Source organism: Macaca nemestrina, chromosome 18 (assembly GCF_043159975.1).
Source record: "Macaca nemestrina isolate mMacNem1 chromosome 18, mMacNem.hap1, whole genome shotgun sequence".
Lineage (NCBI taxonomy): Eukaryota > Metazoa > Chordata > Mammalia > Primates > Cercopithecidae > Macaca > Macaca nemestrina.
In genome coordinates this window covers 2,975,800-3,000,008 of record NC_092142.1, presented here as the reverse complement: position 1 = coordinate 3,000,008, position 24,209 = coordinate 2,975,800, and the positions used below count along the sequence as shown (strand labels likewise).

The 24,209-nt window shown below is 52.8% G+C and overlaps 1 protein-coding gene across 3 annotated transcripts in view; it reads right to left on the bottom strand.

Moving 5' to 3' along the window:
- Positions 1 to 1,869: 1,869 nt before the first annotated feature.
- The window catches only part of LOC105485792 (3-phosphoinositide dependent protein kinase 1), a 74,411-nt gene continuing 52,071 nt past the window's right edge, over positions 1,870 to 24,209 (bottom strand). For all 3 annotated transcript variants that reach the window (XM_071083956.1, XM_071083954.1, XM_071083955.1), the window contains exons 8-14: positions 20,256 to 20,324; positions 19,919 to 20,015; positions 17,865 to 18,038; positions 14,511 to 14,728; positions 3,658 to 3,715; positions 2,568 to 2,720; positions 1,870 to 2,199 (exon numbers count right to left, since the gene is read on the bottom strand). In XM_071083956.1, the coding sequence (XP_070940057.1) occupies positions 2,083 to 2,199; positions 2,568 to 2,720; positions 3,658 to 3,715; positions 14,511 to 14,728; positions 17,865 to 18,038; positions 19,919 to 20,015; positions 20,256 to 20,324 (886 nt within the window). In that variant the 3' untranslated portion in view covers positions 1,870 to 2,082. The remainder of the gene's footprint in view (positions 2,200 to 2,567; positions 2,721 to 3,657; positions 3,716 to 14,510; positions 14,729 to 17,864; positions 18,039 to 19,918; positions 20,016 to 20,255; positions 20,325 to 24,209) is intronic.

The following is a 24,209-nucleotide window of genomic DNA, read 5'->3' as shown; positions in this document are numbered from 1 at the left end:
CCCCTTGTTTCCCTATAACCAGACGCCCTGAGACGTCTTTCCTATGCCTGTACGTGCAGTTAGGAGGGTTAGGAAGCCACTCTCCTACACGGAGACACAGGACGTTCTGAGATGGATAAAAGAGCTGATAAGGAGGAGTAAGCCTGAACAGAAATTCCTGAAAGGACCAAGAGAGACTCCCCAACACAGCCAAGCCTTTCCAAAAGCCAGCAGGAGGAGAGAGGACTTGATTCCGGCCACAGGCCCAGGGCAACGTGCTGGGCCCCGGAGCGTCCTGCTCCCTGGGGCGCCCCAGGGTAGGTGTGGCCCAGCTCGTCCCAGCTCACGGTGACAGGCTCACGTGCAGCTCACACACAGCAGCAGCCAAGGCCCAGGCAGAAACCGCAGGCAGGGCCTGGGGAACATTTCTGCCCCGTCCAGGCTCCCATCTGCACTTGCCTAGCTAAAAAGAGCCACTCTCATCATTAGCAGTGTGAAAAGGACACCTCCCCTCTCAGTTTGGACCTGGCCTGGCACACAGGGTCACTGCTGAGTCATCTGTGATTTTGGGGGTAGGGACCAGGGAGGGTGGACACAGTTGAGTCAGAGGCAGGTCTGTGGGCAGCGATGTCTGCCTCTCCCCCACGGGACTGAGGGCTGCCCTCCAGGGACAACCTGGGCAGGGAGAGGAGGACCCGGACCTGCCAGGCCAGCAGAAGCAGTGTGTGCCTGGGGAGCAGCTAGGCAAAGGACAAATGCATCTGGCCTATCTGTGCTGTACAGCAGGGAAGGCCACCAAAGCATCAAAGGGAAACAGCCCCAAAACCGGCAGAGAAAAGTAGACCAGCAAGCTGGGGTTGAAGTGTCCTGTTCTCGCCTCCTGTGCAACAGCAACTGGCAAAGTCCACTCTTTATGGGGCCAGATGAGCAGGCAGCATGAGAAGGCTGTGAGATTTTTGATGCAGAGATGTAGAAACTGAGTGGGCTCTGAGAAGTTTTAGCCACAGCACAAAAGGGGTGTGTGTGATGGTGGTGCCTGCACTCCCTGGTGTGGTCTGCAGGAGAATCACCCTGGGTCTGCTGAGGCCAGGGTTCTCTCAGACCCTACTTCACTGACTGGGGAGGCCTGGACATTTAAACCGTTTAGTAGGTCCTCAGGCCTCTCTCCTCCAGACACAGGTCAGCAGGCCCTCTCTGCTCTGGCTGGATTCTCCAAGGCACCTCCTGGCCCCACCCAGGGCTTGGGGCAGGCCTATCTCATGCAGTGAGCTGGCTGGGTACTAATTGGGCTCACCTCTGATAGTACCGCTCCCAGCATGCGCTCGGCTTCCAGCCCCAGAGACCAACACTGCTAAGTAGGACAAGGGATCCGGAGCCCTCGACGGCACCCTCCACTCGGCAGCCTGCTCCCACACCACTGCAACCCCTCCCGCTCCTCACCACGCGAGTCTGCCTGCCGACACAGCAGGGGCCACAGAAAGCCTGCCACCAGAGCCACCACAGGGATATGCAATGGGCCCAGCCAGGCCTAAGGGCCATACACAGGGAGACGCAAGAATGGGAGCACATGACAGAAGCACAGAGGCTCCCTCCACAGAGAGATGCGGCCCCCTGGCAGGGCCGCAGAGGCTCCCTCCCTGGTGAAGAGTTCCAGGACCACAGTGGGAGGGGCAGAAACAGCCAAACACACCCGGTCCCCTTGGCCACAGCAGGACCAGCACACAGTTGGGGCAGGGTGAGCGCATGGTTCGGACTGATACTAGGAGAAGCTGGTGACACCAGGTCTGTCCACTAGTCTGGGTGGGACTGGGCTGACGTGCACGGAGCTGGGTCCCCATGGCAACGAGGGCACATGGAGGCCTCCACAGAGCACAGAGAGCAAGCAAAGCGACCCTGAATTCCTTTGTGTTTGTTACTGGTTTTGTTCTTTGTGTGGTTGGGTGTGTTTTTTCTTCTTTTCTTTTAAATAAAAATGCTACAAGGTTTCCGCCTCTGCGTTCCCCTTGTGATGGCTGGCAGGTGGTCTGGAAGCGTCCCGGATGGCGGCCAAGCCGCGCTGGGGCAGGTGTCCTGGCAGCGAAGGCAGCCCGGCCACAGGCCACGTCACTGCACAGCGGCATCTGGGTGGCTCTGGTATCGCTGCCTCCAAACTTCCTGGATCTTCCTGCACCACTTGTGTGCGTTCCCGCTGGGGTCCATCAGATAATACGTCCTGTTAGGCTGCAAAGACAGAAGCCATTTAGTGTTCCCAAAGGAGTCCCACCAAAACCCCCACCCCAACCTGGTGCGTTGCCTGCTACCAGCCATTCCGAGTCCTGGAAGCACGTGGGTGTGGTGGTTCTTCACACAAGCAGAAAGCAAACATGCAGGCTGATGACCACACACCAGTCACCACCACACTGAAACCAAGCACGGGCGTCCCCTGCCCCTTAGGACTGAGTGCTAGTGTGGGCATCTGGGATGTCGGAAAGGGCAAGGCAGCTGCCCCATCCCCGCTGCTCCCTCTGGCCAAGGCCTGCGGCTGCTTCCCACGTGCTACAAAGCCCTCCCATCACCCTGCACACAAGAATCCCTGGGAACAGACTCACCGTGTGGACAAAGAACGTTTTAAAATTCTTGGCCTCTGGTCGGAGTTCTTGTGACCAAGGAATTTCACCTTTCAGGACTTTGTTGACAGGATCCACGTAATATAAATGTGGTCCTTCTGTGAGCAACAACTGTCGTCGTCGTGCGAATAAACCCTGACACCAAAACACACAAAACAGGCCTCAGAGGCCAGTGCTGGCAGCATCTCCTGGAGCCTAGAGGGCTGGGCAGCCCCTCGGAGCTGCTCGGAGCACAGGGCCACCGCCACCACCTGTGCACTCACTGAGGGGCAGGGTACTTCCTGCCCCACCAGGCCCAGTTTCTAAGGTCACAGGGGCTGCAGCTCAGGCCCATCCAGGTCAGGCCCATGGCTCCCCTGGCCCCTCTGCTCTGCCTGGGACAGGAGCCTGCTCTCGGGAACTGGCCTCCACACACCCGCACCAAGGTCCTTGCCTGCGGAGGACACACGGCTAGGAACAGAGGCCAGGAGCCTGCGCTTGGAAGTGGCCCCATGTGAGCACCTGGAGTTGAATATTTTCTAACCAAGCGTTAAAGCTAACCGTTACTGGTTTGTGTTCTGTCTGATCATACTGAAATGCCTGATCTGACGTTCTACTATAGAAGTAATATGATTTATATTTGAAGAAGGTACAAGATGACCAAATAAATATCTGAGCACATCCACACTCCTGCCTGGCTCCACGCAGACCATGTGCTAAGTGCTGGATCCCTTCAATCCATAAAATAAAGAATAACCCTTAAATGGTTTTGAAACACTTCTAAAGCAGTGTGAGAACACTGGCTAAGATATCAGACGTGGCCTCTTCAGCTTGATGGAAACCTCACGACGGGCAGCCCCAGGCTCCCAGGAGTGTGCCGAGGATGCTTGTGTTCGGCCCTAACCACCACGTGTGTGGCTCCACACGGCTTCTCGAGGGGCTCACAGCCTTCCCGAGCTATGAAATCCAGAGATGATGTGTGATGCAAATCAAGAGAGGGAAGGATTCCACACCACCAAGCTGCCCTCCCTTGAGCTGGAGTCGGGGAAGATGCAGGCGTGCGTGCAGAGCATCGGGACCACTGACCACTCACCTTCCGCTTATCCACCGGGCCCATCTTTAGTATTAAATTATTTTCTACAAACTGGTGCCTGTGGAAAGAAACAAGAAAGAGATGCTCCCGTGAAAATCACAAACACAAATTCTCCACGCTCCTCCTGCCACATGAACTCCTCGTGGCCTTGGCCTTCTCCTCACAGAGCCAGCCTCACTTCGGGATGAGCAGAGACCACCACACGTAACCCAGCACACACGCCACTGCCATGCAGAGCCTTAATGTGTATTTGCAACGGAGCCTGCAGATACCAGACACAGTGCCTGTTGTCCCCTCACTGCCAGTGGCATCCACACAGCAGGGAAGAGGTTGGGGAGGACCGTGCCGCAGAAACGGGCAGGTGACACAGTCATTGCTGCCTTAACAAAGCTGTGGTGAGGCGCAGAACTGCCTCCTGAAAGGTGGCTGCCCGTGGAGTCAACAGCTGGATGAGATGATCACCCTCAAGTTACCCCGCAAGCTGGGGCCCTCGATTCAGTGCTCAGGACCCGCAGAGTAGTTTATAATCACAAAGCCCTGAAAGACCCAGGTTGGACTTGCCGTAAGAATATCTCCTCTGGCTTTTCCATCATAGTAAAACACTTTTATTCAGAGATGGCAGAAATTCAAAGAGCAACTTTCAAATACAGGCTTTGATTCGATATACCTTATGAGCAAGCACGCCTCACTTTTGATTCCTGAGACTTCAGAGATTTTTGTTTTTAAAGACAAAGTCTTGCTCGGTCACCCAGGTTGGAAAGCAGTGGTGCCACCACAGCTCACTGTAGCCTCGATCTCCTGCACCCAAGCCGTTTTCCCACCTCAGCCTCCCAAATAGCTGGGACCACAGGCACACATCACCATGCCCAGCTAATCTTTTTTTCTTTTTTTTATGAGACGGGGTCCTGCTAATGTTGCCCAGGCTGGCCTTGAACTCCTGGGCTCAAGCAATCCTCCTGCCTCAGCCTCCCACAGTGCTGGGATTACAGGTATGAGCCACTACACCTGGCCAATGTATTAATTTATTGATTGATTGATTGCTTGAGATAGGGTCTCACTCTGTCACCCAGGCTGCAGTGCAGTGGTGAGATCTCGGCTCACTGCACCCTCTGCCTCCGGGTTCAAGAGATTCTCCCACCTCAGCCTCCTGAGTAGCTGGAGCTACAGATGCATGCCACCATGCCAAGCTAATTTTTTTTTTTTGAGACACAGTCTTGCTCTGTTGCCCCCAGGCTGGAGTGCAGTGGTGCGATCTTGGCTCACTGCAAGCTCCGCCTCCTGGGTTCCCACCATTCTCCTGCCTTAGTCTTCCGAGCAGCGTGGGACTACAGGCACCTGCCACCATGCCCAGCTAATTTTTTTTGTATCTTTAGTAGAGACAGGGTTTCACCGTGTTAGCCAGGATGGTCTCGACCTCCTGACCTCGTGATCCACCTGCCTCGGCCTCCCAAAGTGCTGAGATTAAAAGTGTGAGCCACTGTGCTCGCCAGGCTAACTTTTTTGTATTTTTAGTAGAGACGGGGTTTCACCCTGTTGGCCAGGCTGATCTCGAATTCCTGTCCTCAAGTAATCCGCCTGCCTCAGCCTCCCAAAGGGCTGGGATTACAGGCATCAGACACGGCACCTGGCCCCAAGATACTATTTTAATGTCTGCAGTTTACCTCTTTTGGTTAAAGCTAACAGTTACTGGTTTGTGTTCTGTTTGCTCTTACTGAAATTCCTGATCTGAGGTTCTACTATAGAAATAATGAAAGTGTGTGGTTGTTTTTTTTTTTTTTTTTTTTTGTGAAACAGTCTTGCTCTGTCACCCAGGCTGGAGTGCAGTGGCACGCCATCTTGGCTCACTGCAACCTCTGCCTCCCAGGTTCAAGTGATCGATTCTCCTGCCTCAGCCTCCCAAGTAGCTAGGACTACAGGTGTGCACCACCACGCCCAGCTAATTTTTTGTATTTTTAGCAGAGATGGGGTTTCACCATGTTAGCCAGGATGGTCTCAATCTCCTGACCTTGTGATCCTCCTGCCTAGGCCTCCCAAAGTGTTGGGATTACAGGCGTGAGCCACCACGCCCGGCTAATAATATGTTTTATATTTGAAGAAGGCATAAGACGATCAAATAAATATCCGAGCACATCCACATGCCTGCCTGGCTGCACACAGGGCCAATAGCACTTGTAAGAAGACCTGACTGGCCAAGCTGGGGGCACAGCATCCTCCCCCAGGGCTTACCCAGCCCTACCTCTGACCCACCTAGACCTGGGCAGAGGTGCCCAGGCCTGCCCCATGAGGGAGGACCCAGGGCCTGGCCTCACACACACCCCATCCTGTGAGTTTGAAGCAAGAGGAGTGTACGGCATGTGGGGAAGTGCAACCCTCCTCTCACACCGGGGACTTCACCATCAACACACACAACGTGGGGATTAAAACAAAGAGAAACAAATCAAGAAGGGTCCTGAAAAGGACATGTGATGAAGAAGACCCGATCCACCACAGCACAGAAAGCACAGAGCACAGAAATGCCTGGAGGGACCACAGAGCCGGCAGGAAGCCACTCTGACAGGCAGGCCTGTGACCAGGAAACAGCGCAGAGGAATAACAAAGGGAAATTCATAGTAAACTACACCGGGGCAGGCAGTGTGGGAGGGACAGGGTCCCTTTGAGCCCAGGCTGGTCAGAGCTCTTGCAGGCGGATGAGGACGGAGAAAGCCCCATGGCCTCTCCCATCCTCAGCTTTCACCACACGCCAGCAAGTGCCAGAACAGGTGATGAGATACATGGTTTAAAGTATCAACTCCAAGGAGAGAAAAACCACAAGAACACAGCAGCCCATCCCTGCAAACTGTGTGGGAGGGGCCGTCTTCCTTGCTGAGAGTGAGAGCAGCCGCCCAGCATTGAGCTGCGGGAGCCACGGCAAGAGGACAAAGCCACCTCCACCTAAAAAACCACCAGGACCACAGTTGGGGTGGGAAAGGATTTCCAGATCCAGCCGCCGTGGGCCTCCACCTGCACCCCACAGCAAATTCACAGTGCCACGAGAGGCTTGGAACTCAACAGAAAACTTAGCAAAATGGCACCAACTAAAAATTCCCAGAAGAGGAATTCAAGTGACACAAGAAACTCTCAATGGCCCTAAACGAAGAAATTGAGCTGGGCTGCTCTGCCCTGATCAGCTGGGCATGCCACAGGCATGGGCGTGCAGGAGTGATGCTCCCGCTCGGCACCTGCAGCCTGGGGAGGACTCACTGAGGAAGTGATTCGGAAATAGGACTGAGAAGTAGCCTTGCTTCCAGAAATCCATCCTGAGAAAAAAAAAGGGCACAGGCAAGGAGCCCAGAGGCACTCCCAGCAGTGTCACCCATGCCAGGGACACTGAAGCTCCAGAGTGGCTCAGCGACAGAACACGCCAGCACCTTGGAGAGGCAGGCAAGGGCCCCACAGACAGGCTCCACCCACCCCTGCGCCAGCATCACCTGTGAGAGACAATGAAATGGACAACATCCATTCCCCGGTGGCCCAGGGTGCGTGGACAGAGACTGCGGGCAAAGCTCCACTGGTGGCATCAAGAGCAGAGTGTGTGTTCAGCGGATTAACCCCCCAGCTCACAACAGGAAACAGCCCCTTGCTGTCACCTACTTGGAAGTTTCCGTACTTCTAGGAATCACCTTGATTTTTTTTTTTTTTTGAGACAGAGTCTCACTGTGTTGCCCAGTCTGGAGTGCAGTGGCACGATCTCGGCCCACTGCAACCTCTGCCTCCCGGGTTCAAGCAATTCTCCTGTCTCAGCCTCCTGAGCAGCTGGGATTACAGGTGCCTACGACTAGGCCCGGCTAATTTTTGGTATTTTTAGTAGAGACAGGGTTTCGCCATGTTGACCAGGCTGGAATCACCTTTTTAATTCAATTTTTTACTATCTCCTGCAGAAAGTCCCCCGCCCTGAGAGCCCTTTCCTCCCCGGGAGGCTGGGTGAGAGCTGAAGACCTGAAGACATGCCTAACTACTCGCCATGCACACGGCGCTTTCCGAAGGAGCCTCACTCTCATACACCGCATCTTGGCTCCCTCAAAACAGGCAATGCCTCTCCCCACCTCTGCACAGAGGAGGGTGCAGGGCAATCCACAAGGGGTGGCCACAGAAAACCCCCTTTCCTGATGCCAAAGTGCGGGTTCTCACCACCTCCTCCACCCTCCCTCACCCAGACCCCAAAAAGAGCATTGTCAAGGATCCAAGCCCAAGGCCACTAGCAAAGCACCTGCCATGCCCAGGAGAGCCCAGCAAGGAGCCAGAGCTCCGCCGGTGGCTTTCCCGACAGCTTGGAAGGGCTCTCCAGGCTCAGCTTCGCCGCCAGTGAGGGAGGGAGCCAGTGGCAAAGGCTGATGGGTCCCAGGTTTCCTCTCCAACCTTCCAGTCCCATGGCCCCTCACACTCTTTTTTTTTTTTTTTTTTTTTTTTTTTGAGAGGGAGTCTCGCTCTGTCTCCCAGGCTGGGATGCAGTGGCCGGATCTCAGCTCACTGCAAGCTCCGCCTCCCGGGTTTACGCCATTCTCCTGCCTCAGCCTCCCGAGTAGCTGGGACTACAGGCGCTGCCACCTCCCCGGCTAGTTATTTTTTTGTATTTTTTAGTAGAGACGGGGTTTCACCGTGTTAGCCAGGATGGTCTCGATCTCCTGACCTCGTGATCCGCCCATCTCGGCCTCCCAAAGTGCTGGGATTACAGGCTTGAGCCACCGCGCCCGGCCGGCCCCTCACACTCTTTACCTCTGTGGAAGACCCCAAAGAGCTTTTAGATCAACTGATACGTACTACACAGGAAATGAAAACTAAGACATTTTCAAATATTTAATTCATTAAAAAACAATAAACCAATTACTACTAACATACATTACTTTTATTTTTAAAATAACTACTTTCCAAAACAAAATAATGAATGAGGAGAGTGTGCCACCCTGTGCGCTGTGCAGGCCTCTCCTGTTCCGCTCCTAAGGAGAGCGCTGGGTCTCCACGCCCCCCACACCCACGCTCTGCCGAGACCTGTGTTCAGGCAGAAGGACATGACAAACACCCAGCCTCACTCAGATAAACAGCAAGAAAAGGGAGGAGTATACTCAGCCTTTTAAGAGATTTGTGTCACTTCCTGGCCTTTTGGCTAAGAATAAATGTAGATGTTTGTGGATATTCTTCTTGGATACTACACCACAATTCACAAAGTGGTGGCTGCTTAAAGCTAAGTTGCAATGTGAAATCTGATTCGTAACAATAAATTTTCATACACCGTGACACTAAAAACCATCAATCTACCCTGCACTAGTGGTTTTTCTGCCCTCACATGATTTTATAGGTCATACATTGGTCACCTGGAAGACAGCTGTTCACTGAATTATGTGAAGCTTCCAAATGTTGACAAATTTCATTCTATAGAATCAACAGATCAGTTCATTGATATCACTATGCATCTCCTCAAAAATGACTTTTGGCCTTTAATCCCAGCACTTTGGGAACCCAACGCAGGCGAATCACTTGGGGTCAGGAGTTCGAGACCAACCTGACCAATATGGTGAAACCATGTCTCTACTAAAAATACTAAAATCAGCCAGGTGTGGTGGTGCGCGCCTGTAATCCCAGCTACTGGGGAGGCTGAGGCAGGAGAATCGCTTGAACCTGGGAGGTGGAGGGTGCAGTGAGCTGAGATCGTGCCACTGCACTCCAGCTTGGGTAACAGAATGAGACTCCGTTTCAAAAATAGAATTAAAAAAAAAAAGACTTTTGGCTGGGTGCAGTAGCTCACGCTTGTAATCCCACCACTTTGGGAAGTCAAAGGGGGAGGAATGCTTGAGCCCAGCAGTTCGAGACCAGCCTGGGTAACACAGTGAGACCTTGTCTCTATTTCTTTTTTATAAATAATATAAACAAAAAAGAATCTAAAAAAAGTCTTTTATTGGGAAGGTATCAAGCTCACAGTGATGAATAAAGTTTTCCAAAATTCCAATTTTCACTTGAAGGTTTCAGTTTTATCATTGGTATAAATATGAGCAGTTGTTTTCCTTAAAGTAACAAGCTCATTCCAATCATTTTCAAGAAAAATAATGGCCAAATAGGTAAGTCTGCATAACGGCAGTTTGCCCATCAGTCAGATGCTCCATGAGGACAGCAGGCCAACAGTCACGAGCGCGTCTCCCTGAGGCGGCTGCACACTCGTGTTTGCGGCCGGAAGTGAGCGCTTTTCTGTATACTTCCACTTCATCCTACAAAGTGTTAACAACATTCATCATAGCCGGGCGCGGCGGCTCACGCCTGTAATCCCAGCACTTTGGGAGGCCGAGGCGGGCGGATCACAAGGTCAGGAGATCGAGACCATCCTGGCTAACAAGGTGAAACCCCGTCTCTACTAAAAATACAAAAAAAACTAGCCGGGCGTGGTGGCGGGCGCCTGTAGTCCCAGCTACTCAGGAGGCTGAGGCAGGAGAATGGCGTGAACCCGGGCGGCGGAGCTTGCAGTGAGCCGAGATCGCGCCACTGCACTCCAGCCTGGGGACAGAGCGAGACTCCATCTCAAAAAAAAAAAAAAAAAAAAAAAAAAAAAAAAAATTCATCATTTTTAACAAATGCTCAGAAGCGAAACTGGTTTCTTTCCTCTCTCTCTCTTCCTGTGGGTGAGTGCTGTGAAGATATGATTCTTGCCCTGGCACTGCTTGGTGTCATGGCCTCAAGTCGTGCTCAGATCCCAGCAGTTCCACCCACCATGGCTTGTGCACCATCAGCACAAATGGGAAAACGTGTTCTGGAACCAATCACGAGATTCACACAGGTACTCCACACTCTGACTACGTCAGTGCCTTTTGTGCTTTATGGTCAAGCAATGGGGTAAAAGAACATCATCTGTAGACTGGGCACAGTGGCTCAGGCCTGTAATCCCAGCACACTGGGAGGTCGAGGTGGGTGGATCACCTGAGGTCAGGAGTTCCAGACCGGCCTAGGCAACATAGTGAATCCCCGTCTTCACTAAAATACAAAAATGAGCCAGGCATGGTGGCACATGCCTGTAATCCCAGCTACTTGGGAGGCTGAGGCAGGAGAACTGCTTAAGCCAGGAGACGGAAGCTGCAGTGAGCGGAGATCACTCCACTGCACTCCAGCCTGGGCAACAGAGGGATACTCCGTCTCAAAAAAAAAACAGTATCATCTGTGATGAGAAGCCGGGGACACAGGCCAAGTGGCAGGTCCAGGCTGTCTGTAGACTCATCCACTGTGAGGCAAAAGCACAACTCAGCAGCAGACACGTCAACTCCCTCTTTGGGCTTGCAGTCACATCTTGAATCCAGCAAGTTTCGATTGCATTGTGGACCGTGGCAGCACAGAGTGGCCAAGCCTGAGGCTGTGCTGCAGCCAAGGGCTTTGTCTCCCAGCTACTGTGTGGCCTCTCCAGCGTCTACAATGCAGCTTCTAAGAGCTTCAGTGACTCTTTAATTTATTGTCTGAAAAGCTGTAACAAACAACATTGGATCTTAAAGAGCTCATCATATTTATTTTTAAAATGTTCCTTTTTAAGTGTAAACTATTCCATGTAAATTAAAAAATCCCTTTTATCTTTTTTTTTTTTTTTGAGACAGGCTCTCACTCTGTCACCCAGGCTGGAGGGCAGTGGCAAGATCTCTGCTCACTGCAGCTTTGATTTCCAAGGCTCAGGTAATCCTCCTACCTCAGCCTCCTCAAGCAGCTAGGACTACAGATGTGCAGCACCATGCCCGGTTGATTTCTGTATTTTTTGTAGAGACAGGGTTTCACTATGCTGCCCAGGTTGCTCTCGAACTCCTGGCTCAAGCGATCCACCCACTTTGGCTTCCAAAGTGCTGAAATTACAGGTGTGATCCTGAACTTACTTACCATATTCTCATGTGGGCACAAGGAAAACTTCAGGATTTCAAAATAATGATTCAGTTGAAGGTAAAATTACAGAGGCTATAGCAGGTATAAATGAAGAGAAAGTAAGAGCTCAGTAGAAATATTGGACATTTATTAATCTCTAAAAATGCATCTGTTGGTTGGCGTGGTGGCTCATGCCTGAAATCCCAGCACTTTGAGAAGCCGAGGTGGGCGGATCACTTGAGGTCAGGAGTTCAAGATCAGCCTGGCCAACATGGTGAAACTCTGTCTCTACTAAAAATACAAAAAGTAGCTGGACATGGTGGCGTGTGCCTGTAATTCCAGCTACTCAGGAGGCTGCGGCAGAACTGTTTGAACCCGGGAGGTGGAGGTTGTGTGAGCAGAGATCATGCTACTGCACTCCAGCCTGGGTGACAGAGCAAGACTCTGTCTCATTAAAAAAAAAAAAAAAAAAAAAAAAGGCATATATTTATACCAAAAACTTAGGACCCTAGAAAAGACCAAAAGCACACAGATTCTATTTTACAGCATGTGGTCACTGAAAAACTCCACCATACACTCACAGAGAACGAGAGAAAAAAGACAAATAACATCTTAGTATTGCAAAAAAAACTGCCCTGACCTCGAGAATTTGGTGGCCACACACAGAATGCGAACCACTACTGTAAAGAGCGGGTGCTGGACGGACCTCCCAGCAGCCAGACACATCCTGCAAGATCTCAGGAGTCATCAGCTTCCCAAAAGGGCCTAAAATCTGAAGGAAGGGCGAAAGGGGAAGAGAACCCTGAAGACAAAGGAAGCAGGCAGGAGAATGTGCATCCTGACTTGCCGCCAGCACCAGGCTAATGTACCCAGACGGACTCCAAGACCCTCTAAGAACAGCTCCAGGCAGAGGGGCCTTCTGGGAGTCACCAAAGGAGCTGAAACACACACACACCTGCAGACAGCACCTCTCAGCTGGGCTCTGCAGAGAAAGCGCTCCTGGCCAAGTATGTGGAGTGGCCACAGCAGCCCTTCATGGGGACCCCAGCACATACAAACCTGGGAAGCTCCTTGCATAGCCGGGCACACACCTCCTTGCTGCTTGGAGCTGCGCAGCGCAGCACTGCTCAGATTGTTCCCATCAAAAGCCCTCCTCTCCGGCTCAGTACACATTAACATCCCCAGCAATCACACTGACTCACAACTAACAAGTCGGAGCCCCTAGCTGTAGATGTTTCTGCCTGCCAGCATCTCTGCACAGGTTTTCTAGAGACAGGCGTGGCACACCGCACAGAGTCCTGGTGTTCCCCACTTGCTGGGGCGGCCCAGAGCTCAGCTCCTTCCTCTCATTCCTCTCCACAAGTCTCTCAAGTCACACGTGTCCTGTCCCTGCCTAGCCTGGCCCTCCACTCCCCCTTGCCTTGTGCTTCCACTCCAGCATACCTTCCTGCAAAGCCCTCTCCCCACTGTCTTGGGCTCCTCCCTGCCCACACAAAAGGGACAAGCAGGTAAAAATATTAGAGGGGAAGCCCTTCTTACCAGATTAAGATGGAAAACATAAAATATAAATAGGGACAGGATGGACTTGGTAAGAATTTGCAGCTTCCATACAAATACAGTATCAACAGACTGGAGAGAAACTGAAGAATGTTTGCAAAACATACAACAAGGAATAGTCTCCACACACATGGCTTTTAAAAATCCATGTTAAAAAGATGCACCAGTCTGGCCAACACAGGGAAAACCCATCTCTACCAAAAAATACAAGAATTGGCCAGGCGCGGTGGCTCAAGCCTGTAATCCCAGCACTTTGGGAGGCCGAGACAGGCGGATCACGAGGTCAGGAGATCGAGACCAGCCTGGCTAACACGGTGAAACCCCGTCTCTACTAAAAAAATACAAAAAACAGCCGGGCACGGTGGCTCAAGCCTGTAATCCCAGCACTTTGGGAGGCCGAGATGGGCGGATCACGAGGTCAGGAGATCGAGACCAGCCTGGCTAACACAGTGAAACCCCGTCTCTACTAAAAATACAAAAAACTAGCCGGGCGAGGTGGCGGGCGCCTGTAGTCCCAGCTACTTGGGAGGCTGAGGCAGGAGAATGGCGTAGACCCAGGAGGCAGAGCTTGCAGTGAGCTGAGATCCAGCCACTGCACCCCAGCCTGGGCGACAGAGCGAGACTCCGTCTCAAAAAAAAAAAAAAATTTTTTTCAAGAATTAACCGGGTGTGGTGGCTGGCGCCTGTAATCCCAGCTACTTGGGAGGTCGAGGCAGGAGAATTGCTTGAACCCAGGAAGCAGAGGTTGCAGTGAGCTGAGATAGCACCACTGCACTCCAGCCTGGGTGACAGAGTGACATTCTGTCTCAAAAAAAAGATGCAAAACATACAAGAAAAAATAGTCAAAGGACACAAAGTACCTCAAAAAAGAAACACAAATGGTCATGAACACAGGAGACATCTGCCTCGACAGGAATAAAACAGAAATTCACAAGTTTGTTTTTAGAGCATCAGAACACTCTCAGGCAGGCAAGAGCATTGGGAAAGGTAAATTCCTGGCCCCCAGGACAGATCCCCAGCCCTCTGAAAACATGCACACCCTTGAACACACACCGCCCCTGGCGCTCAGCTTAAAAGACATAAATGGACAAGCGGGGAAAGCTATGTGGAAAAGAGGGGCTACAACAGCGAACCTCAGAAACTCCCAAGTGGCCCAGTCCAGGCCGCATCTGTCCACACCATAGTGACTTCAGGCCACACCCAGCAGATCCAAATGCCCAGCAGAGGAGGGCAGCGCCCGGCAGTCACAACCCACTCACCACCTGGGCCAGCTGCCTCCTAAGCACCTGTTTCCAACTGTGCACTTACAATGTGCTCCTTGGCCAAGCGTCCAAGGCTGCTGAGGGAGGCAGTGACAAGGCAAAGGCACCCACCATAAGCCCCCATGTGTTCACGCTGCAATTCTGCACAAAGCATTGCTTATGTCTATAAGGTCTTACCAAGGGTTTCCGCCAGCCTGCTTCTCCAGTAACAACCTCTTCTCATCTTCGGAAAACTGTAAGTCCAGTTCAAAGGAGTTCGAGTCCAAATCATGGATGTACTGCTCTATGTTGCTGCCTGACCTCTGGGGCAGGCCCACGTCCGAGGCTGACAAGGAGTGTGAGGAGGAGGACAAGGACAACTGCATACAGCCAAACTGGCTCAGGAGATTGTCATACTGCAGAGAAGAAGGAAAAGTGAGAACCACACCTTCACTTGCCTCTACAGTCCTAAAACCCCAGCCCCTCCTGGCACTGCCGCTGTCAGGCCTTGGGAGCTCACACCCAGCAAGGCGCAAGGCGACAGGGTGGGCAGCCCTGATTCTCCTCCATGGGACACCTGGCCACAGAACCGAGGCCTCACTGGATCTTGCCTGGTCGGGCTCCTCTTCCCATGGGAATCAGGGCCACAGAAGGGCGAAGCCTCAGATTTCCTCTCCAGGAAGAGGGGACCTGGGCCCTTACCCTGCAGGCCCCGTGAATGCCAGTGCTGCCCCCGGAGGTGGGCGCTGGGATGCCTGCTGGGAAGAGAAGGAGCCCAAGGAGGCTTGGCAGCAGATCCATCGCACAGGCTGGCAGGCAGGGCCTCCGCGCAAGACCTCGTTGGGCCCCAAGGGTCTCAGGGGTCTGAGTCTGTAACAGATGCTACATATTGTGATTTGACTAAACACATTCAACTGTTTAAAAGGCATTCCTTTTAATCTCAGCAAAGATAAACTGAACTTACGGTAGACAACACTGCCTGTTTCTCTGGGAAAATGACAAACTAGTGTCGACAGTGGAAACTCACTCATAAACGTGCCAAGCAGACAGAGCCTGCGCACTAACACGCTCCTGGGGCTGCCAAGGCTAGAGAACCCCTGGGTGGGGGCAGCCACATCCCCGGCTGCAGGCCCCACATCTGAGCTCTGCTGAGGCCAACAACAAGGGGAAAGAAAAGGTGCCACCAGCAATGGCACCATCAGCAATGGCTGGGATAAGAGTACAGCATGCTCTTCCACGTCCTCTGTGCCTTCAGATGCAGGCCCTGGCTGCTGCCCCACACAACCCTCCACACACGCAGCGTCCCCCATGTGCTCGCACTCCTACAGCTGCACAACAGCCCCGCCCCACAGCCCTGAAGCCTCTCACCCAGCTGGGCTGGAGCGAGGTGCTCGCCAATGGGCAGGGTGGAAACACCCAGTGCTGCCGGCCCCTCCACAGGGCGTGGGCCTGCCCAGCCTGCTCGTCTCCAACACTGTCCAATGCCAACACCGCCCAGCACCTGCAGGACCTCAGGAGAGCAGGAGCCAATGAAGCATCTGCTCTCCTCCTGCCTTGACCCAAGGGTGGGTACCATGGCCAACCTCCCTGCTGAAGGGGACGCCCAGTGCCCATTCCCCATGAAGGAGAGGGTGCAGCCCCGCAGGGAGGGAGGAGGTACAGCCCTGAAGGCTCCTTCCATGCTTGACGCCGTTTGCCAAGACTCACTCACTGTCCCCATATGAGATCTGACCTGGGAGCTCCCTGCCTGGACCCACTCCAAGGCTTTCAAACCACACAGCTGTTCAGAGCTAAGGATGGGCCATCTAACAGTCGGCTGCCAGCACACGGAGCCGGACTTCTCAGACAGCAACAGAACCCACGTATCAAGCAGCCCTAGCTCTCAGTAGGCCCAGGCACAGAGGCCTGCATAGGTACGCAACGTGTGCAAGCACACCCACCCCCACACTAAGAGAAGCTCTCCAGGCACTGAGACTGCAGACAACTAAAGCCTGTGCTGCTCCTTCAGAGCCCAGCTACCACCCTGGGAGGAACGGAGGACAGAGCCCACAGGATAACGGCCACCAGCCAGTCCCGAGCACAACCTCTGCAGCAACAGCAGGCCCAGCAAGGAGAGCACTGCAGCCCGGTGGCACCCGCCAGTGACCAAAGACCATGTAGGAGCAGCTGGGTGGCACAGAGGGTGGGGGTGAGGGCCTTGGGGGGCACAGAGGGTGGAGGTGAGGGCCTCAGCAGGGGGCTAGGGCCTCGGGGCTCCCAGCCCTCTGCATACATGAAAGCTACAAGTGGCCACGTCAGGCAGCACAGACTGCCCCCCAGGCCTGGCTCCCCTAGACTTTGGGCTCAAAGGATGTCGGGAGGATGAGGGGCGTTACGGGGCATTGGGAAACTTCATCTCCAGGAGGGGACACTAGCAGAAGTTTAGCTGTGGATGACTTTCAGATAAAATCTAGAATTCCCAGCTAGGAGCAGTAACTCATGCCTAAGACCCCAGCAGTTTTGGAGGCCGAGGCAGGTAGATCACTTGAGGTCAGGAGATTGACACCAGCCTGGCCAACATGGCGAAACCCTGTCTCTACTAAAAATACAAAAATTAGCCAGGCGTGGTGGCACACACCTGCAGTTCCCACTACTTGGGAGGGTGAGACAGGAGAATCGCTTGAACCCAGAGCGGCAGAGGTGGCAGTGAGCTGAGATCGCGCCACTACACTCCAGCCTGAGCGACAGACCAAGACTCTGTCTCAAAACAAATAAATAAATAAAATCTAGACTTCTTCATTCATGGAAAGTGGAACTCCATACATGGTGCCAGTTAGAATAAGCCACAGTGACAGAAGTCAAACCAGAAAAATGGATCTCATGATAACAACACTTAAGTATGAGGGGTCATGGTGGAAGTGGCAAGAGGAACTCAGAGGAAACAAGGTTGAAAGTAGGCGACATGCCTGCCTCTCACAACACCCTCGGTCCCTTGGGCATATGGTCCCTTTTCTCTACAAGAAGCTTAAAGAGCAAAGTGTGCTGAAGACCGCATGGCTGTGGTGAAGTTGGGAGACCAGCAGCCTCAGAGCCCACTCAGCACTGACGCAGACGGTGCCAGTGTCCCTGCCAACGCCACGTCCCAGAAGTCCAAGCACGTGACACTCAGGGGTTTCTGTGGAAAGACAGGCAGTGTTCTGGAACATCTTGGACGCACAGCTGTACAAGCACCAAGCCAAGCGCAGATGCGACAGGCCGGGCAGGAGGTCCCGTACCTGGGACCCCAGGGCCAGTGCCGGGGTGCTCAGTATCCGGTTCTAGCAGCACCCTCTGGGTGGAAACTCACTAGACTGCCCCCAGCCATGGAAATGAGGAAAACATGAGCCACCCCGCACCTCACTCGCCACTGCCTCACGGCAGCAAAGACTACAGCCACCAACAGGCCTGCCGCCATGGCACAGACACCCTCCCCTTTTGCCTGCAAATCACACGTGGGTCTGGCGCACAGGCATGAAGCCCAGTGCACGGAGGACCCAGTGCCACCCACCTCACCCGCCATCCTGGCCAGCTTACATTGCCATAGCAGTCCTCATCGTCTTCCGACATGGCCGGCAGGTAAGCGGTGAGCTTTGGAGGCGTCTGCTGGTGCAGGTTCTCCCACGTGACAGACTCGAAGAATGGGTGTGCTTTAAGAGGTCCATACCCTTCCATTTCCTCACAGCCTAACCGCTTTGTGGCATCTAAAACCTTAAGTAACAATCAAGACTAGTCACTGCCAGGGTGAAAACGTTATTCTGACCAAAGAAACCCAAACCTGGTGGCCAAGCATGGTAGCTCACGCCTCGAATCCCAGCACTTTGGGAGGCTGAGGCAGGCTGATCACCTGAGGTCAGGAGTTTGAGACCAGCCTAGCCAACATGGTGACAACCCATCACTACTAAAAATATAAAAATCAGCTGGGTGTGGTGGCGCGCACCTATAATCCCAGCCGCTCGGGAGGCTGAGGCAGGAGAATCACTGGAACCCGGGAGGCAGAATTTGCAGTGAGCTAAGATCGTACCGTTGCACTCCTGCCTGTGTGACAAGAGCAAAACTCCATCACCCAAAAAAATTAATTTATCTCATCTCATTATAAGTCCCTTTCTTTTTCTTTTGAGACGGAGTCTGCTCTGCCGCCCTGGCTGGAGTGCAGTGGCGCAATCTCGGCTCACTGCAAGCTCTGCCTCCCGGGTTCACGCCATTTTCTCCTGCCTCAGCCTCCCGAGTAGCTGGGACTACAGGCACCTGCCACCACTCCCAGCTAATTTTTCGTATTTTTAGTAGAGACGGGGTTTCACTGTGTTGGACAGGATGGTCTTGATCTCCTGACCTTGTGATCTGCCTGCCTCAGCCTCCCAAAGTGCTAGGATTACAGGCGTGAGCCACCGCGCCCGGCCTATAAGTCCCTTTCAATTTCCAAGTGCCTAATTCTTGATAGGAAACTACTGTAGCAGGAATAATAAAAGGAACTAAAATTAAAAAAAAAAAAAAGGAAATGACTGTACCATTGAGCATTTGCTCATCAACGCTGCACAGCATGTTAAGTTACTGGTGCTGGAGCGTCCAGGATTATGACAGCGCAAGTGGCTGCAGACCCTAGTTTATGACATCTGTACATTTCAGCTTTAGAGTCAGCTACATGAAAATTTAAAAGACCAGCCCAGGTAAAACAGAGAAGAGAGGTTAGTCTGGGAAAGGTACATCAGTTTATATTCTAGAAACAGAAGTTTTCTGACCTTCCTGTGCCTTTGGCCCTGGACATCCCTCCTCAACACGGCTCTGGGAGCGGGGTCAGTCCTGCCCCTGCAGGTGGCCCCAGGATCGCTAGGCTCCACAGCCACTGGCTTCTCCCAACCTGTCTCACCTCTTTCCCCTGGGGCTGAGGTGTGGGATTGATCAGTCCCTGGAGGAGACAGCTCTGCAGCCTTCCAGGGTCCCAGCAACACCCACTCCACAACCGCAGGAGTGTGCTGGTCCCAGTGATGATTCGCTCTCTTTGCTAATTACTCAATTTTTCTTGTTTTAGGATTTTTAACTATACACTGTAAAAGAATCCTCGCTGTTGTTCATTGTATTTTGAGACTGAGATTCCTTTCCACCTGTGCGAGAAAATGAGCTGAGCCTTAAGAGGCAGCGCAGGATCCCAGGGCCTGCCTCCCCATCCAGTTGCTCTGTGGGGGATGGAGGGGGCAGCAGGGGAACAGTACCCAGTACTCTCCAGCAGATACTGAGAAGTGAAAATAAGTACTCAAAAGGTTTGGGTTTTTGTTTTCTTTTCTTTTTTTTTTTTTGAGACAGTCTTGCTTTGTCGCCCAGGCTGGAGTGCAGTGGCGTGATCTCAACTCACTGCAACCTCTGCCTCCCGGGTTCACGCCATTCTCCTGCCTCAGCCTCCCAAAGTGCTGGGGTTACAGGCGTGAGCCACTGCGCCTGGCGACATGAAATGTAATTATCTATGCTCACTATTAACCCTAAAAACACCATTTTTTGTGAACACGGGAACCTCCAGGAAAGCCACTCAGAGAGCAGTTTCAGAGGACTCAGGGTGTCCCAGATCCCCTTTCCAAAAGGAAATTCACAATATTTACCAAAAGTTTCTCCACGAGGTCTCTTGCCTTAGGGAAGAATTTTTCTGGAAAGTCATATTCCAACTTAATGATCTTCTGAAATATAAGATACTCATTTCTGTAAAAAATTTAAAAAAAAAAGTCATCCTACGCAGGATCCCAGAAGCCTCCACAGGCAGGGATGAGCGCCCCGGCCTCGCAGCCCTGCAAACACACCCCGGCCCTGCATGCCCAGCGCCCCCACCTGGGCACGGCACTAAGTGCTGCCCTCCCCCACCCACCTCGATGCTGGAGGGACTGCCGGCCGGTGGGGTGCACCCCAACAGGCTCCAAGGCCCAGGAAACGCTGTCTCCTTACCCAGCTCGGAATGGTGGGAGTCCTGCCACAAGCTGGTATATTATGCATCCAAGAGCCCAAAGGTCTGAACTTTAAGGTAAGGGGAAAACAAAGGAAAAAAGACATGTGTAAAATATAGGTGACAAGGCCAGCTCAATTTCCACTCTGTCCACATGGCCCCAGTTTCACCTCTAATGCAATTCTGTCCTTTAAGATCAGTGAGGTGTGAGGGTGGGGAACCCGCCCTCTGGAGAAGCCTCCCAGCGGCCTGGGCCCAGAGGGTCTGCATGCGGCAGGCACCGGCGGTCACTCAGCTGTCCCCAAAGCTTCGCCATTTCCAACAGGGCTTACTAACATCCACACACACCTGTCATCCTGAAGCAGAGCAGAGCTCACTCCTGGCACCACGTGGCTACAGACCAGGCAGGGGGCAGGATGGGACAGAATGGGGCTGACCCTGTTCCAGTAAGACAACCAAGAAAGCTGAAGGAAGCACCCTCCCATCAGTGCCGGTGGAGGGCTTGCCAGGGACAGGAAAGTGCAGCACAGGCGAAATGAATGACCGTAACATTCACACTTGACTTTCTTTAGTGTTTAGTTAAAATGGGGAGCAACAAAAGAAAACAGGCAGCAGAGCCTCCACCTTTCAGTGTGGAAGCAGCAGAGAGAAGAGGGGTGCTGGGGGCAGGGCTGTGCCTGGACCTTCATGAGGTCCTCTCCAGAGCATGGAATTCAAGCAGAAAGGGATTGTGGGGTAGTTTTTCACCTCTGTGAATTATCGAATGTTTTATCAGAAACCATTACTTTAGAATTTATATTTTTTAAATACAATACAAAAATAAAAGGGGAAGCCAGTATTGCACTTCCGGAAAGCACGTGTACCAAGGGTGTATCAAATAAACGTTCAGTTAGACCAAGTCATGCCACTTCCTGAAATCCAAACCGAGGAATTCAGGGCGGCCCCTCACTCAGTCCAGCAGACCCTGTCTCGCCCACTACAGGGACAACTAGAGGGACACCCTCACCCCGACCCCAGGCAAAGAGACCTCCTCTGCCCGTGCAGGTTGGGTGGCGGGTCAGAAACACGCCAGTGTGTGAATGAATGGAAACCTCTTCAACACACGACAGCAGAGACAGGTCCATGAACCACAATCTTCATGTGACAGAAAACCATACACTGATAAAGACACCCACCAGTCATTCAAATGACAGGGGGAAGCGCCCATTACATAATCACGTAGGGCTCAAAACCACCTGCCCAATGTGACTCAAATGGTATAAAAGCCACTTAAACAACTATAAACTGCATAGAAAAAATTGACTGAAAAGCTATACACCTGTACGCCCAATTATTATCTGTGACTACAAGTGGGTCTAGAGACTTATTTTCTAAGAACTCTTCATAATTAATTTCTCTTTTTCTTTCTTTCTTTCTTTTTTTTGGTTTTGAGACACGGTCTTACTCTGTCACCTAGGCTGGAATGCAGTGCCGCAATCTCAGCTCACTGCCACCTCTGTCTCCGTCTCAGCCTCCTGAGTATCAGGGTCTACAGGCGCTCACCATCAGGCCTGGCTAATTTTTCCTTTTTTTTTTTTTTTTTTTTTGAGGCGGAGTCTTCACTCTGTCGCCCAGGTTGGAGTGCAGTGGCACCATCTCGGCTCACTGCAAGCTCTGCCTCCCGGGTTCGCGCCATTCTCCTGCCTCAGCCTCCCGAGTAGCTGGGACTACAGGCGCCCGCCACCTCGCCCGGCTAATTTTTTGTATTTTAGTAGAGACGGGGTTTCACCGTGTTAGCCAGGATGGTCTCGATCTCCTGACCTCGTGATCCGCCCGCCTCGGCCTACCAAAGTGCAGGGATTACAGGCGTGAGCCACCGCGCCCGGCCTAATTTTTCTTATATTTAGTAGAGAGAGGGTCTCGCCATGTTGGCCATGCTGGTCTTGAACTCCTGGCCTCAAGCGATGTGTCATCCTCAACCTCCCAAAGTAATGGGATTACAGACATGAGACACCACGCCCGGCCTCTTTCAAATCCTTCTTTTTTTAATTTTTTTTTGAGACCAAGTCACGCTGTTTCCCAGACTGGAGTGCAGTGGCGCGATCTCCGCTGACTACAAGCTCCACCTCTCAGGTTCACGCCATTCTCCTGCCTCAGCCTCCCGAGTAGCTGGTACTACTGGCTCCCGCCACCACACCCTGCTAATTTTTTGTATCTTTAGTAGAGATGGGTTTTCACCGTGTTAGCCAGGATGGTCTCGATCTCCTGACCTTGTGATCCCCCCGCCTTGGCCTCCCAAAGTGCTGGGATCACAGGCGTGAGCCACCGCGCTGAGCCTCAACTCTTTATAATAAACGTTCCTAACAATGTTTAATATCACATGATTAAAAAATTCAAAAGCAGAAAAAGAGATGCAGAAATGCCTTCCTCATAATCCTATTCCCTCACCCGACAGACAACTACCATCATCCGTGCAGTGTCTATCCCTCCAGAGAAACTGAACGCGCAAATGAGAAAACGTGAATACACATTCCTCCTTTTTCCCACAGGGCAGGATCCCATGTGTATATTTGTGGAGCTTGGAGATCTTTCTGCACCAACGCTAAAGTGGCCTTCCACCCTGAAGGTAAAATCTACAAACAAGGAAATGCTAGCTCTTAGGTGGTGACCACACGCACTTTGAAAGCCGGGTACGTCGCGCCCCCACCTGTGGGAGGGACTGCATCGCAGGATGCTGAGCAGCTCATCCTCCCCTCCCCCGCTGGGTGCCAGCCCTACCCCTGCCCCAGCTGTGACAACTAAAACTGTCCAGACAGGGCCAAGTGTTCCCAGGGGAGCAGAATCACTCCAGTTGGGAAGCTCTGACCTAAAGCAGTCTCTGGCCATGCTAAGAACTCAGTATCCGGCCGGCCGCCATGTCTCACGCCTGTAATCCCAGCACTTTGGGAAGCCGAGATGGGAGGATCGCCTGAGCCCAGGAGTTCAAGACGAGACTGGGCAACACAGCAAGAACCCATCTCTATTTTAAAGAATAACTGAATAATAATAAAAAGAGAACTCAGTATCTGCTGGTTGAAAAAGTTAAAAGAACAAAACCGAAAAAGCCTGGAGGCGGCCAGGATGCTGAGTGAGTGCTCAGAACCCTTCCACCCACCCACCACGTTTGTGCCATGGCCCCACCTCCCACAGTTTTTCCTGAAGCTGTCAAGCTCAGACATCCAGAACTGCCGTAACCAGAATCATTCATTCTCTCAGAGTGGCTCACTTCACTCCAGGAAGGTGGCCCCTTGTAACCTGGCGGAGCAGGAGAGCGGCAGCGTGGGACTCCTGTGGTCCTGTCAACTCACGAGGGCACCAGCAGCCGAAGCTGACTCCAGCCCTCAGCAGCACTTGACTGGCCCGAGGCAGGAGGAACCCCAGCCCCACCCTGATTCCACACAACTGCTCCCTAGACTTGAAACTCCAGACTCTGATGCTGCCTCTCAGCCTGCCATCTACCTCCCAGCCACCCTAGACAGCACCTCAGACTTCTCACCAACCCTTGTCGTCAGCTCCCTGGACATCCTCCCCCCGCACTGCCAGTGGCTCCCTGGCTGGCGCTTCTCCACTCTCCCCTCCCGTGACCCGCACCGGCCCTGCAGTCTCTCTCAAAGACCCTCATGCCTGCTGGACGCCGCCACCCTCCCACACCGGCACCCTCCAGGGCCTCCCTGCGCTCTGCGGGACCCTGTCCCACTGCAGCTGGTGTGTGGCCGAGCAACCCTAAGGCCAGGGTCCCTGCCCTCCACCCCGACAGGGGGTAGCACCAAGGAAGCCTGGGCTCCGTGCACATGAGAGCCACGCTTTCCTCACTGAATAGTTTTTCCTAAAGAAAGAATTAGGCTGGGCATGGTGGCTCACGCCTGTAATTCCAGTACTTTGGAAGGCCGAGGCGGGCAGATCATAAGGTCAAGAGACTGAGACCATCCTGGCCCACA